This window comes from Rhincodon typus, chromosome 6 (genome assembly GCF_021869965.1).
Source record: "Rhincodon typus isolate 14 chromosome 6, sRhiTyp1.1, whole genome shotgun sequence".
NCBI lineage: Eukaryota > Metazoa > Chordata > Chondrichthyes > Orectolobiformes > Rhincodontidae > Rhincodon > Rhincodon typus.
Genome location: NC_063337.1, coordinates 27,410,026 through 27,426,547, shown reverse-complemented (window position 1 = coordinate 27,426,547; position 16,522 = coordinate 27,410,026). Strand labels below are relative to the sequence as shown.

Below are 16,522 nucleotides of genomic sequence, written 5' to 3'. Positions count from 1 at the left end.
ATTTGCTACCTTTCAACCCACAGGAATCATTCAAGAATCTATGGAATTTTGGAAGATAATCCCAATGTATCAACTGTCCCTATAACCACTTCCTTCAACACTCTGGGATGTAGTTGTCAGGTCCTGGGTATTTATCAATTCTAAGCACCATTAATTTCTCCAGTAAAATGTTCTTATGGTCCATTTGTTCAGCAGCGGGAGTCGGGAGAGAGCGCAAGGGGATTGCTAGGAAGGTGAGCTTTTCATTTTAAAAGACTGACCTCGTGAGTCTGCGGCCTCCATTTGTTCAGCGGCAGGAGTCGGGAGACAGCGCGAGGGGATTGCTGGGAAGGTAAAATCATATATTCTGGCAGTGGCTAAACCCTAAACACTACATGTGTAGTGACTCCCACCCCACCCTCCTCCTCTAACCAAAAAAAAGACTGTCTGGAGCGTCCATAAGCACAACGATTTCCTCTGAGCCAGGAGAGAGTGCGAGGGGACTGCTGGAAAGGTACGCGGTGAGTATAATAACTTACAGTTAGTGCTTCGGGGCCTTCATTTTTGGCGGCGGAGGAGGAGGAGGAGACCGGGAGTGAGAGCACAAGAGTGGTGTCTCCCACCCTTCCACCTCCTCTAACCTAAGAATAAAAGGGTAAGTAAGTTAATCTCTACTTTTTACTAATCTTTTGAGGAAGTTTAAATTGAGAGGGGATGGCAGTCAGGGCAGTGCAGGATGTGGGAGGTAACAGTCAACAGCAGTGACTCTGTGGGAAGTGCACCCAGCTCCAGCTCCAGCTCCTCAATGACCGCGTTAGGGAACCAGAGCTGGGAGCTGGATGGACAACAGGATCATTCGGGAGGCAGAGGTGGTGATAGAAACGAGCTACAGGGCCATAGTTACCCCTAAGAACGAAGGCAGTTGGGTGACAGTAAGGAAAGGGAAGGGAAAGAAACAGTCAGTGCAGGCATCCCCTGTGGTCGTTCCCCTCAACAATAAGTATACTGTTTTGGACGCTGTTGGAGGGGGACGACTTACCAGGGGTAAGCCACAGGGACAAGGTCTCTAGTACAGGGTCTGGCTCTGTGACTCAGAAGGGAAGGGGGGAGAATAGGAGAGCAATTGTAGTGGGGGATTCAATAGTTAGAGGCACAGACAGGCGGTTCTGTGAAAGTGAACAAGACGGACGGATGGTATGTTGCCTCCCAAGTGCCAGGGTCCGTGACGTCTTGGATCGTGCCTTCAAGATCCTTAAGGGGAAGTGTGAGCAACCAACAGTCACGGTAGACATCGGTGACAATGACATAGGTAGAAAAAGGACTGAGAATGTGAAAAATGAGTGCAGGAACTTAGGTTGGAAGCTGAAGTCCAGGACAAACAGGGTAGTTATCACTGGATTACTACCAGTGCCACGTGATAACGAGGTAAGAAATACGGAGAGAGTACAGCTAAACACGTGGCTACAGGGCTGGTGTAGGAGAGAGGGCTTCCATTATGTGGATAATTGGAGCACATTCTGGGGAAGGTGGGACCTGTACAGGAAGGACGGGTTGCACCTGAACCGGAGGGGCACAAATATCCTGGGAGAGAGGTTTGCTTGAGCTATATGGGATGGTTTAAACTAGCTTGGCAGGGGGTGGGGAACCGGATTTGTAATTCAGAGGATGAGGTATTCAGCCTTCCAACAGACACAGCAGGGAGTGAGGTTGTTAATAAAGAAATGTGATCGATGGAGCGTAATTGTGGACACAGGGATAGTTTGAAGTGTGTATACTTCAACGCTAGAAGTATCAGAAATAAGGCGGATGAACTTAGAGCATGGGTCAGTACTTGGAACTACGATGTTGTGGCCATTACAGAAACTTGGGTAACTCAGAGACAGGAATGGTTGTTGGAAGTTCCAGGATTTAGATGCTTTAAAAGAAACAGGGAGGGAGGTAAAAGAGGCAGCAGAGTGGCATTGCTAGTCAGGGCTAGTATAGCAGCTACTGAAAGGCAGTTCGAGAATGATATGTCTACTGAGTCAGTTTGGGTTGAGGTCAGGAACAAGAAAGGAGCAGTCACTTTGTTGGGGGCTTTTTACAGACCCCCTAATAGTTGCAGAAAAGTGGAGGAGCGGATTGGGAGGCAGATACTAGAAAGATGCAGAAGTCACAGTAGTCATGGATGACTTCAACCTTCCAAATCTTGACTGGAAACTTTTTAGTTGTAATAGTTTAGATGGAGCGGATTTTGTCCATTGCATTCAGGAAGTATTCCTGATACAGTATGTAGATAGACCAACACGAGGAGAGGCCACTTTGGATTTGGTGCTTGGCAATGAACTAGACCAAGTGTTAGACCTGTTGGTAGGAGAGCATTTTGGCAGTAGCGATCATAACTCTGTTAATTTTACAATAGTCATGGAAAAGGATAGGTACATACAGCAGTGTACGGTTTATAATTGGGGGAAGGGTAATTATAATTCTGTTAGGCAAGAACTGGGTAACGTAAAATGGGAACAGACGCTGTCAGGGAAGAGCACTATAGAAATGTGGAGATTGTTTAAGGAATGCATACTTCATGTGCTCGATATGTTTGTCCCTAGCAGGCAGGGAAGATGCGGTTGAGCAAGGGAGCTTTGGTTCTCGAGAGAGGTCGAACGACTAGTTAAGAGGAAGAAGGATGCTTATATAAGGTTTTGGAAACAAGGATCGGAAAAGGCTCTAGAGGGATACAGATAAGCCAGGAAGGAGCTGAGAAAAGGGCGTAGGGAGCTATTGGGGGCATGAGAAAACCTTGGCAGATAGGCTCAAGGAAAACCCCAAGGCTTTTTACATGTATGTGAAGAATAAGAGAATGACCAGAGAACGGTAGGGTCGATCAAGGATTGGAAAGGGAATTTGTGCACGGAGCCTAAAGAGATAAGAGAGGTCCTTAATGAATACTTTTCTTCGGTATTCGCAACTGACAGGGACCTAGTTGTAGGGGAGGACAGTGTGAAACAGGCTGGTAGGTTAGAGGAGGTGGATGTTAGTAAGCAAGATGTACTAGGAATTTTGAGGAACTTGAAGATACACAAGTCCCCCGGGCCTGATGGGATTTTTCCAAGGATTTTATGGGAAGCCAAGGAAGAGATCGCAGGGCCTTTGGCGATGATCCTTTCGCCGTCACTGTCCATGGGAATAGTGCCGGAAGATTGGAGAGTGGCAAACGTCATTCCCTTGTTCAAAAAATGAATAGGGATAACCCCGGAAATTACAGGCCAGTTAGTCTTACTTCAGTGGTGGGCAAATTATTGGAAAGAGCTCTGAAAGATAGGATTTATGATCACTTGGATAGACACAGTTTGATTCGTGATAGTCAGCATGGATTTGTGAGGAGTAGATCATGCCTCACAAACCTTACTGATTTCTTTGAAGAGGTGACCAAACATGTGGATGAAGCTAGAGCAGTGGATGTGGTATACGTGGATTTAAGTAAGGCGTTTGATAAAGTTCCCCGTGGTAGGCTCATGCAGAAAGTAAGGAGGCATGGGACAGGGGGAAATGTGGCAGATTAGATTCAGAATTGGCTGACCCTTAGAAGACAAAGGGTGGTAGTGGACGGAAAATATTCAACATGGTGCTCAGTTACAAGTGGTGTACCACAAGGATCTGTTCTGGGTCCTCTTCTATTTGTGATTTTTGTTAATGATTTGGATGTAGGAGTGGAATGGTAGATTAGGAAGTTCATGAGCAATATGAAGATGGGTCGAGTTGTGGGTAGTGCGGGGGGCTGTTCTGGGTTACAAAGGGACATTGATAGGATGCAGAGCTGGGCTGAGAAGTGGCAGATGGAATTTAACCCTGAAAAGTATGAGATGATTCATTTTGGAAGGACAAACTTGAAAGCAGAATACAGGGTTAACAGAAAGATTCTTGGCAGTGTGGAAGAGCAGAGGGATCTTGGGGTTCATGTCCACAGTTCCCTGAAAGCTGCTACCCAGATGGATAGAGTTGTTAAGAAGGTGTATGGTGCGTTAGCTTTCATTAATAGAGGGATTGAGTTCAAGAGCAGTGAAGTTATGCTCGAGCTATACAAAACCCTGGTTCAGCCACATCTGGAGTATTGTGTCCAGTTCTGGTCGCCTCATTACAGGAAAGATGTGGAAGCGTTGGAAAAGGTGCAGAGGAGATTTACCAGGATGTTGCCTAGAATGGAGGGAAGGTCTTACGAGGAAAGGTTGAGACAGCTAGGGTTTTTCTCTTTAGAACGACGAAGTATGAGAGGTGACTTGATAGAGGCGTACAAAATGATCAGAAGTATAGATAGAGTGGACAGCCAGAGACTTTTTCCAAGGGTGGAGGTAGCTATTACGAGGGGGCATAGTTTTAAAGTGAGTGGAGGTAGATATAGGGGAGATGTCAGAGGTAGGTTCTTTACTCAGAGAGTGGTAGGGGCGTGGAATGCATTGCCGGAGAGGGTAGAAGGTCAGCCTCATTAGGGGCATTTAAGCAGCTATTAGATAGGCATATGGATGATAGTATAAGGTAGGGGTGGAGGTTAGATAGACCTTGGGTTTAGGGTAAAAGTTTAGTACAACATCGTGGGCCGAAGGGCCTGTACTGTGCTGTACTGTTCTGTGTTCTAGGTTCTTATGACCACTAATTTCCTGCAACTCTTCATTCTCCCTAGCCACTTGGATCGTTACTTCTGAGAGAGCTCTAGTTGCTTCCTCAATGAAACAGAAGCAAAATAATTATTTATCTTCTTTGCCATTTCTCTATCCTTGATTATAAATTTCCCTGACTCTGTCTTTAATGGATCTATATTTATTTTAGCCGAACATTTCCTTTATATGTAGCTACAGAAAGTTTTATAGTTCATTTATAGGCTTTTTTTTGCTCGATTGCATTCATAATTCTATTCTCCTTTTCCTTAGCGATTTCTTTGTCTTCCTCTATTGTGTTCTTAAAAACTTCCCAAACCTCAGAATCACTGTTATTTCTGGCAATTTTGTAAACTTCTTAAAATAAAAATTCTATAAACTCTAAACTTCCTTTTTTTAAAAATCACAGTTGAATAACCTTTTTGAGTTTCTGTGCTAAAAATGGAATGTATAGATGCTCTAAGTCATAGCAATTTAGCCATAAGAGTCATACAGCACAGACACAGATGCTTCGGTCCAACCAGTCCATGCCGAACATAATCCCAAACTAAACTATTCCTACCTCCCTGCTCCTGGCCATATCCTTCCAAGCCTTTCCTATTCCTGTACTTATCTAAGTGTCTCTTAAACATTATAACTGTGCCCACATCCACCACTTTCTCAAGAAGTCTGTTCCGCACACGAATCACCCTCTGTGTAAAAAAAAATTATCTCTCATGTCTTTTTAAAATTTTAAATCTCTCACCTCTCACTTTAAAAATATACTCCCTAGTCTTGAGATTTCCCTTCTCAGGGAAAAGACGCCTACCATTAGCCCTATCTATTACCCTCAGGATTTTATAAACCTTTATGAGGTCACCTCTCAACATCTTACGCTGCAGTGAAAGAAGTCCCAGCCTATCCATCCTGTCTATATGTGATGCAAACTTCAAAGAATTATGTACCTGATGCCTCGGTCCCTCTGTTCTACAACACTACCCAAGGCCCTACCATTAATTGTATAAGTCCTAGCCCTGTTTGTTGTACCAAAATGTATGTAATAGTTCATTAAAAACTATGTATTGCCTATATATAGTGATGCCTTATACATTTTCTCTTTCCACCTCAGCTAATTTATATCTTTTACCTTCATAATTTCCCTTAATTGAAATAAACACCCTTGCTTCAGATTGAACTACTTGACTTTCAAATGTAGTGTAAAAGTCTATCTTACTGAAGACATTCATCCCTAACAAGAAGATTATTAATTAACTCTTTCATTACATAATATTCAATGTAAACAGCATGTCTTCTGGTTGGCTCTTCAAAACATTCCTCTAGAAACCATCCTTAACACAGAAACTTGTCCTCCACAGCTCTAATGCTCATTGGCTTACTGAGCCTGTGCAGATTGAAGTCGCCCATGATAACTGTTTGCCTATGTTACAAGCTTCTCTCATCTTTTGATTTATACTATGTGCTGCAGTATTATATCCCCATTCTCATTAATGGGAAAGCTCAACACATCACTGCAAAAGATAAGGCTGAAGCATTCACAACAGTCTTCAGCCAAAAGTGTCAAGTGGATGATCCATTTTGGCCTCCTCCAGAGGTCACCAGCATCACAAATGCCAGTCTTCACCAAATTCAATTCACTCCATGTTATATCAAGCAACAGTTGGAGGCACTAGATATTGAAAAGGCTTTGGCTTCGACAACATTCTAGCAATAGTACTGAAAACTTGTGTTCCAGAACTTGTCATGGCCCAGGCTCAGCAGTTCCAGTAGTTATTACAGCTGCACTTAGATACAATGTCGTTAACTTTGTCTTTTTGAGATAATTCCACTTTCAAAATATACTTGATGTGTCGCTTTATTTCTCCAGTCTTCTCAAATCTCTAGAATCTTATCTAATTCCAGTTACCAGCTTAACTTCCCTCCAATTTGGTTACCCCTCAGGTTCCCATCCCCTAACAAGCTTGCTTAAACAAACCCTTAAAGCACTGGCAGAAATCCCTGTGAGGATATCAGTTACAGTCTCATTAAAGTATAACCTGTTCACTTCTCACCTGCCCCAGAACTGGGGCCAAATCCTCAGAAACCTGATTCCCTCCTTATCACCGGATCTCCAGCCATGTAATCATCAATCAATACTCCTCTTCTTATGCTCACTAACTTACAATTACTGATCTTGAGGTCCTGCTTTTTAATTTCCTCCCTAACTCCCTGCTTTTAGGACCTCATCCCTCTTCGTACCTAAATTGAATAGTGTAATGTAGCTGCTACATGACACCCCTGACCCTAGTACCAGGGAAGCAACGCACCATCCTGGAGTCACATTTAACGCTACAGAAATGCCTGTCTGATCCACTGACAGGGGAATCCCCTATCACCATAGATTCAGCCATGACTCTAGCTGCACCCGCCCGAGGAACCATCGCCATCACCAGTCTCCAAAATGGAATTTGTTGTTTTTTTTGTCATTTATTGCCAATGGTTTTTCTACATTTTATGTGGTGTAAATTGTTACAAAAATGTTGAGGAGGACCACGTGTTAGAAATGGGGCCTAAGCTCAAGTCCATATAACATTACTATACTGCTTATGTCAATCCTCAGATCCATATATAACAAGTATAACTTTTTAAAATGTTTCAAATAGTGTCGTAGGAATGGAAGAGACGAAAGCCTTCACAATTCTTATGACTGTTAGCTCGAGGGTACATTCACAGTGTGGTGTGCTAAAGCCCTGTGTGACATACCACAGGGTTTTTGCATTAATGCCCAACATCCTGAAGTAGCAGTCAGTTTCTGAGGAGTAACCTCACCCGTACAGAATCCAGCCTTTCATCCAAAACTTTTGTTTTTAATATGCACTCATTCCATTTTACATAGCTACATATATGAAAGAGCACATTCATTTCTGAGATGTCATTTAAATACTGGAGCATAATTGATTGCTGTTTGAGTTGACCGTATTTGGCATAGTCATAAGTTGTCACAGAAGTGTTTTCGTTCAATCAGATCTATAATTCAAATGTACCTCCTTGTCAGAGCAGCACTTGTGCGTAACAACCTAGAATTTACTGCAATGGCAATTAGATGATGAATGCCATAATTTTGTTCTTGATCTTTACTGGGATACTAATTAGTCATGGCTGTGTAGTTGTGAGTCAAAATGATACAGCCAATGTCTGCTATATGTCAAAGGTGTCAGATGGAACAGTAGTTTATTTATGGTTTCCATAAAACTCATGGTCTGTTATCTTCAACTGCTCAGAAGTTCTAAGAACACCAGAAAATGCTGTTAAAACTCAAAAGGTCTGGCAGCATTTGCAGAGAGAAATATGTTTTAAGTCCAGTGACTGGACTCTGCTTCAGTTCTAAAGAAAAGCTATTGGACTCAAAACGCTAGCTCTATTTCTCTCTTCGCAGATGCTACCAACCTCTCTGAATTTCTCCAGCACTTCCTGTTTTTATTTCCGATTTCCAGCATCTGCAGAATTTTAAATTTATTTGAATTTCAAGTATTTATGTGATATTACGGGTGAAGAAATATGTTTGAATTGCCTTGCTTTTAGTGACATTGTGCAAAACTACTTCAATTCTCCATGAGCAGGCAATGCCACAAGCCACGATCTACATTATTTATATGGAGTTCTTCACGATACTGAATGATCATTTTTAACTACGTTCCCTTCGGTCTTTTGAGTTTGTTATTTAATAAAATAACAGCTTTAACTCAGTCTTCATTCCTGATTGATTACTATAACCAAATTTATGCATGAACCGTACATTGCAACTGGTTTAAAAAAAGGCATTGGTGGGATTGCAATCCTTCATTTACAAAATGATAAACTAAAACAAACCCCTGTTTTTAGGATTATTTTAAGAAGAACATAAATTTAAAATTGTATTATAAAATGAAGCCATTCTTCACTATGTAATGAGAAGGGGTGGTATGAATCTATACCTGCTTAAATTTGTGATCAATATAGCAATTTCTTGGTTATCTCTGATACAGCAACTTGCTGAATGATTTAATATTTATTGCTTCAAATCTCTCAGGCACTATTCTATAATCCGTTAGAGCCCATCCGCAATCCTGTAAGTGGCAACAACGATCAAAGCAATTCAGAGATTTGTGATTGCCATTGATCATGATGATGGCAGAAGTATTATAAATATTTCATGTGGCTCTGTAGACTGGTGCAAAAAGATTGAAAACTTACTGGAAAAGCCACATAAATATTAGGACAGATAAGATTCTTGACATTCTGTATCAACTGAGCTACCTCCTGACTTCCCAAAATCTTTCCACCACTTATAGGGCACAAGTCAGGAACGTAATTTACCAGACTGATTCCCGGAATGGAAGAGACACTGGATTGGCCAAGACTATATTCACTGGAGTTTATTGAATGAGGGGAGATCTCATAAAACCTATAAAATTCTAAAAGGACTAGACAGGATGGATGTTCCCGATGATAGGGGAGTGTAGATCCAGGGGTCACAGTCTAATGATAGATAGTAGGCCATTTGGGACTGAGATGAGTAGAAACTTTTTCACCCAGAGAGTGGTGAGCCTTTGGAATTCTCTGCCACAAAAAGCAGTTGAGGCCAAAATATTGAGTATTTTCAAGAAGGATTTAGATGTAGTTAAATGATGAAAGGGTATTGGGATAAAATGGGAATAGGGTATTGAGTAGGATTTTCAGCTATAATCAAATTGAATGGCAGGGCGGGCTTGAAAGGCCTTCTCCTATTTCCTGGGGTTCTACATAATGTAGTACTGTCTATATGCCTGGATGAGTGGCATTCCAACAATACTCAAGGAACACAAAACCATCCAGGATGAAGCAGCCTGCTTGAATTTAATTAAAGCAATGTGAGACATCCACTGGTTACAAAGTGTGCTGTACAGGTGCAAATCTTTCCTTCTGATTGACAGTCCATCCATCAGATTAAATGTTCACTCCCTCCACTACTCATGCACTGTGGCTACAGTATATACCATCAACAAGCTGCTCCATAGCAGCTCCATAATATGTGATCTATGCTACCACAAGTCACCATAGTCTGAGAGGGCCATAGGGCTGCTTTCTCACTGGGGCAAGATGACTGGTGGTGAGGTTAACTGAAGGATCACCATGCCTCAATGAGAAGGCAGGACCTTCTTCATGGTAACCACAACTAGCGTGGGAATTGAACTTGTGCTATTGTGTGACTTTACATTGCAAATCAGCCATCCAGCCAACTTAGCTAACCAATCTCCACTAATGTACCACCATGAGGAATAAGGAAAGTAGGTTCATGGAACCACCACTGCTCACAATTTCCCCTCCAAGCCGCACACTATCCTGTCTTAGAACTATACGTCCACTTGTATAATGTGATTGGATCAAAATCCTGAACTCCATATCTTATGGCACAGTGCCTTCACAGCTTTGCAAAGGCAGTTAAGGATATGAAATAAATGTTCACCTTTCCATTAATAACAATGATTACATAAACAAAATTGCAAAAAATGATATATATGTGCACTTAACAAAACAGGGAAGTTTAGTTTTGTAATACAACATCAATGAGATGATCTACTGAAAGTGCTGTAGCAATTCAAACAATAGCAATTTCTTCTTAGGTGACCACCACAGGCAATTGCATTTGATTAATTTTGAATTCCTTATTCTAGCACAGAATCTACTGTGAACTCCAGCACCATCAACCAAACATGCTAATACATCTTACTGGATTACAATAATATCCTGACACTTCTTATGCACCAGCAATGCGGAAACTCCGTCATTGCACAGTATCCAGTGGTTGAAAGAGAAACCCCAACAGCATTTTCTCAGGGTAATGAAGAACAGACAGTGATTGACACATTGTCTATATTCTAGGAGAAAAGATAAAATACCTACAATTCCTCACACAAATTTTCGTGGACACAGTGGTATTTGTCAAGGTCCCTAGAAAGCCAGGTTTGTTCTAGAAAAGAAAACAGGAGTGCTGCAACTCCTGATTATTTACATAGTATACATCAAACAAATATTAAAAGAAAAGATAGGTTGAAGGAAGAAGATAAAACACAAAGTGTCAATTTTGTATGCAATTCTGTCAGCTTATTGTATTAGTACTGTAGGCCCAGAGGTAAACATTATATTGTCAGAATGTTGCATAATGTGGTTAAAGTGGAGTCCACAATAGATTCTGTGCTGGAATAGGGAATTCAAAACTGATCAAATGCAATTGCTTTAATCAAATTCTGCTCCTTATTCCATAATTGGACCAGAAGGAGACTGCACCAGACATCATACTCGCAGTACTGTTTTCAAATCAAATTTTATGTGGAGAATTTACATGTCTACTGGGGATCATCAGCCACTGAGCAGCCAATTACAACACACCAAAAATGCATATCCATCTACTAATGGTTATTAATTGAAAAACACACTATTATGTTTATGGATTTCTTTAGTATTTCAAACTTGATTGGGTAATTTGGAACAGAAGACCTCTGTGCACAGCTAGCTTCAGCTCTCTCACCATAAGAAAAATGGAATCAAAACCACTGAAGATCTTCAATGCAGTTTGAAAATATAAAAACTGAAAGAACTGTGGATACTGTAAATCAGGAACAAAAGCAAAGTTGCTGGAAAAGCTCAGCAGGTCTGGTAGCATCTGTGAAGGAAAAAAACAGAATTAACATTTCAGGTCCGGTGACCCTTCATCAGAACTGATGTTACCGCAACTGCTGGGCTTTTCCAGCAACTTTGTGAAAATATAAACATAGTTCTTATTTAATAGTATAGAATTACTTTGGAACAGATTTTCATCTCAAAATGCCTGAGAGGTGAATGGGGTTTGTTATTTTTGATGAACACATGGTCCAGTGAATTAAAACAAGGAGTAGATGTGTTTTTAAATGCCAATCTTAAAAAGGTGTCAGAACTGCGCCATTCTACCATTATCTAATGAAAACAACACTTTGTCACAGAACCACAGTGTTATGGCAAAAAAGAAGGCCATTTGGCCCATTGTGCCTTGATCTTCAAATGAGCATTACTGTCTAGCGCCAATCTCCTGTTTTTTGTCCACACCCTTCAACAGCATGTTTATCCAAAATAGTCATCCAATGCCCTCTTGATTGTTTATATTTAATACGCTTCCACCACACATTAAAAAGTGCATTCCATATTCTCGTCACTCACTGTGTGAAAATGTTTTTTCTCATACTGCTGTTCCTTATTTGTCAAATCACTTTAAATCTTTGCCCTCATTCTTGTTCTTTTAACAAGCGGAATAATTTCTCCGTCTCTATCCAGTTCACTCATGATTTTTAAAGCCTCCATCAGATCTCCTCTAAGCCTTCTTCTCTCCAAGGAGAACAGTGTTGACTTCTTCAATCTACCCTGATAGTTTCTGAATCTTGGATCCAATCTTGTAAATTACTTCTGCACTCTCTGCAATGTGTTCAGTCCTTCCTATAACGTGGCACCTACAATAATCCAGCCGAAGTCTAACCAGCATCTTACACAAATTCAACATTACCTCCTTGCTCTTGTACTTTTTTTGTCTGCCCCACACCACAAAGTTGGTGCATTTGTGCAATAGTTATGTCGAGTTGTTTCAAGTTTAAGTGCCTTTACAACAAAGTGATAAATGCTAATTATTGTGTATCAATCTCTCAATCAGAGGGCCAGCAGCTTTGCAGCCTTGGAAGCTCCAGGAGAGGTGGTTGCTACTCAGTCTGCAAGTAGAACATGAGACACTTCATTTTGAGAAGCTTTTGGAGGGGAGGTAAGAAACATTGTTATTGCAATTGGGGGGGTCCTCCTGGGACCAGAATGCAAGGACAGGAGGTTGTCTCCATGCAATTTGCAGTCCGGAAAATGTACCTTTACACCAACTTAATTGGCCACTTACCAGGTTACCCGTCTCAGCTGGAGAACAGTCAAATTTCTTCCCATCCTACCACTAGCTAAATGATCCAGCAGTTGGCATTCACTGGTGAGTCCTTCTGCAGTGTCTCCTCGAACCCACAACCTAGCCAATCACTCAATGGGCTGGTAAAATCTCACCATTTGAATCAAAGTTTGAGAATTGGTGATAGTAAGATTTGTCCTTGTGCATGAATACTGGTCACATAAGTATCTGTAGAATCAAGTGCACAAACTAGGAGCCCTTTGTGTTGTAGTCTTCCCAAAGCTTGTCCAACATTTACAAAGTGAAAGTCAAGAGTGCAATGGAATATTCTTTCCTTGCCTGAAAAAATACAGCTCCAACAACACATAATGAGCTAGACATCATCCAAGACAAAACAGACTGCTTGACTGGCACCACATCCACGTTTATTCCGTTCACCAATGCACATGACAACAGTGTGTACCAATCTGCAGATCAACTGAAGTCACTCACTCAAGTTCCTTTGATAGCATTTTCCAAACCTTGCCTTGGCCACCTATAAGGACAAGGTCAGACAATGCATGGTAACACATGGTATCTGCAAGTTCCTCTCCAAGCCACTTCCCATTCTAAACTGGAACTGTATTGCCATTCCTTCCCTGTTGTTGGGTCAACATCCTGGAATATCCTCGCCAACAGCACCATGACAGCATTTACATCACAAAGGCAGCAGTAGTTCAAGAAGGTAGCTTCCCAGCACCTTTTCAAGGACAACCAGTGTGGACAACAAAGGCAGCAATAACTGACACCCTATGAATGGTTTTAAAAAATCAGCTTTAATTAATTCTTGGAATAGGCTTTCTTGCCAAGGCTACAGATATTGCCCATCCCTGGCTAAGAAGGCAGCAGTGATGGATTCCTTTAATATCTGCAGCATCTGATTGGTACCACTAACAGGCTTGCTGAGCCATACAAATGGCAGGTCGTTGTCAATCTGGTTTCATATTAAGCCAGATCTTTTAATTAAATGCTCTCTATTTACAATTTCTTCTTTATTCTGTTGAAGGGTTCTTTGAATGTTTTTCATCTCATTTTGCTGGAAGTTCTAAAATGAATACATCTCTCTGGATTCTATTACTCACAAGCACAGTATGCATTATGTCTCTTTTTTTTCTTTATATCCACATACATTATGTCTCAAGTTCTTTAGCTATCTAAATCCACCTGTTTAGGAAGCATGACTGTAACCTTAAAAGTGTAAGAGGGTCCAGATTTGTGTTATTGCATTTATCCTTGTTCTACAATTAAAACTTTAATTTTTAGAACTGCAAATTATATTTGTAAACAAAAAAAAACTGAGGTATATTCTAGAATTTATTTCCTGAACCATTAACTAAATATTCACAACAGTATTTACAACAATTCACCAGCTTCATGGTCACTTGTATTGATATCGACTACTTCCATATTATGTGGTCATTGCCTTATTGAAAGAAATATGGATAATAGGTTGAACAATAAATGTCATCCCTTTTTCCAGTTTCAAACCATTTTCAGTAACAATTAGGGAAAGAACTGAAAATGCTGAAGTACAACAATAGTTAAATGTTCTACTCTACATAGCAAATACCTGACATTTTGCTGCATTGTCTCTCTATATTGAGTCTCCCACAGAATCTGAATCATCTGTAGAGAGGCGGAGGTACAGACACTGTGAAATGAAGGGCTATATCAATTGCTTAGACATTTTAAATTATTTTTTTTCCAGTCGTATTGTGTGAAATAAAGTGTCACATTCTATTAACGCTTACTGTACAGCTTTAATTAAAACAGTAAACAGTGTATGAGGAAATATTTCACAACAGTAACATGTAAATCAGTGAAATAAACTGCTAAGAGACCCATTAGTCAGCTATGGAGCTGGGCAGCTGAATACCTCAGCCTGCAGACTCAACATTAGTTTGCCAGCCAAACACTACGGCACTGGATCAGGCTATAAGTGATCTTCATTATTTTAAGTGCCAACAAGTCCCATCTCTTCTGCTTTGTAAGGATTAGCAAAGAGAAGACTTTTAACTGCTAAATTAGAAATTGTCAAACTGCATTGTCGAACCTCTTCTACACCTTTAACAGCCTTCAATAAGAACTTTATTTGTTTCATGATAGTACCTGATAAAATTGGCAGAACAGGTCTTTGCAGCATCAGAACCGTTTTTTTTTAAATCAGTTAAAATAGATACAAATGCAGTAAAGTTTAGTATAGAATAATAAATAATTGTATCCACAAAATTAAGGAAATTAAAAAATGAGTTTTTCCCTTTCAAAATAAAATGTTGTCTATTTCAGAAATTATTGCAATGATCTCTCAGCCGGGTATGCATAAATATTGTTTTACATTCATTCATGTTTTAGAAGATGGAAAAAGGAGTGTCATAGTGCAGTTGAGCTTGTTGCCACGTAACATAGCAGAACAATGACAAAAGGCAGATATATCAAAAGGATGCATTATGATTTTTGCTTTAGGTAAAAAGATCAAATTAAGCTTGTACCAAATATTTCTATTTGTTTGATTCAGCTGGTTACAACTCCAAAAGCATTTATATTTATAAGTTGCATCAATAATCAATAAAGATTGCAATTAAAATCATTACACCAAATACTGGTCTCCAAAGGCTATTCTTTTTAGTTTAAACAATTTGCATTGTTGTACTCATGGCTGACAGATTTAAGTTTTCTTTATGATATACATCTACAAAGGTGCTTTCTCTATAACAGACTGATTTTGCTTTTCATTTGACACAAATGTCAGTGTGCTTTTAATACACAAGTATATGAAAGGCTGTTTTTTTTTCTCACCAAGAGCAGTTCACTTGCAATTAATAAACTCATCCGAAAAATCTGGCATTTTTCTTCAGTATTGTTATCTTTTTGATGATTAATTGCTTTGACCAGTTAAGCCTTTCTTTATATAATTACAACATCTCACCTTCTGTTTGCGTAGGCTGCCTGGGCTGGTTGGTGACGGGCTTGGTGTCTTGGTGGAACGTGGAGTAGAAAGTTGGCTACCAGCAGTTCCATTCACTAAAAGAAGAAATATGAGTAAGGTCACAATTATTTAACAATCTATGCACTTAGACAGGCTTTGCGGTCTGAGTAATATGATTCTCAGTACAAGTGACAATTGAGAAGTGTGGACATTCCTCTGATTCTGTGAAATTCTAAATAACTTAGTTGTTGCTTTCTTAAGCTTTTTGTATACTTTTTTTGCTACTATTTATTGGACTCAAATTCAGATTCCTCAGTCCATAACCATTTTCTTTGGCTCAGAGGGTGCAGATGGCTTGTATTTTTCCAGAGTTGATACGTGGGAAGGCATGAAAAGATGAATGGAACTTTCTTGGATCCAAGCTTCCTTTGTGATTTTCTGCCTTGTTTCTAGGGAAATACCTCCCTTCCACTTCACTGGCTCACTTAGTGCAGAAGTTCAAGTACATAGCTTTTTCTCATATTAATTCAGGGAATGTGGGCTTTGCTGACTGGGCCAGTGTTTATTACTGCTACATAACTGCATTTGAGAATTTGGTAATGAGCTGCTTTTTTGAATCACTGCTGTTCATTAAATTACTTCCTTCGAAGCATTGCGAGTTTGTGGAATTCACTACCCAGGTGTGCAGTGGATGCTGGGACATTGAGTAAATTTAAGGAGGAGATAGATTTTTAATTAGCAATGGGTTGAGAGTGGGCATGGAAAGTGGAGTTGAGGCTGAGGTGAAATCAGCCACGATCATTTTATATGGTGGAACAGGCATGAGGGGCTGAACTGCCTATTCCTACTTCCGGTTATGTTTTTGTGTTCACAGAGCTCCAAAAACTTCATTTTTCTTTCGCTATAAGGTGACTTTTTGCCTCAAATATTTAATAATGGAAAAATAATCAAGGAAATGTCAATGAATAACTATTATGGTAGAAAAACCCTCTGATAAAAGACTGACACATTACACAATCCATTGAGTTGACTGTTGTAGGAGAA

General features: G+C 40.2%; 1 protein-coding gene and 1 long non-coding RNA gene across 3 annotated transcripts in view; one reads left to right on the top strand and one right to left on the bottom strand.

Moving 5' to 3' along the window:
- The window catches only part of dclk1a (doublecortin-like kinase 1a), a 318,233-nt gene that overhangs the window by 78,245 nt on the left and 223,466 nt on the right, over positions 1–16,522 (bottom strand). For both annotated transcript variants that reach the window (XM_048597930.1, XM_048597931.1), the window contains one exon: positions 15,479–15,573. In XM_048597930.1, coding sequence (XP_048453887.1) covers positions 15,479–15,573 — 95 coding nt within the window. The remainder of the gene's footprint in view (positions 1–15,478; positions 15,574–16,522) is intronic.
- Positions 388–15,592, top strand: LOC125483308. Its single transcript, XR_007262260.1, has 3 exons — positions 388–500; positions 12,283–12,387; positions 15,494–15,592. It is a non-coding gene; the product is annotated as an uncharacterized LOC125483308 (long non-coding RNA).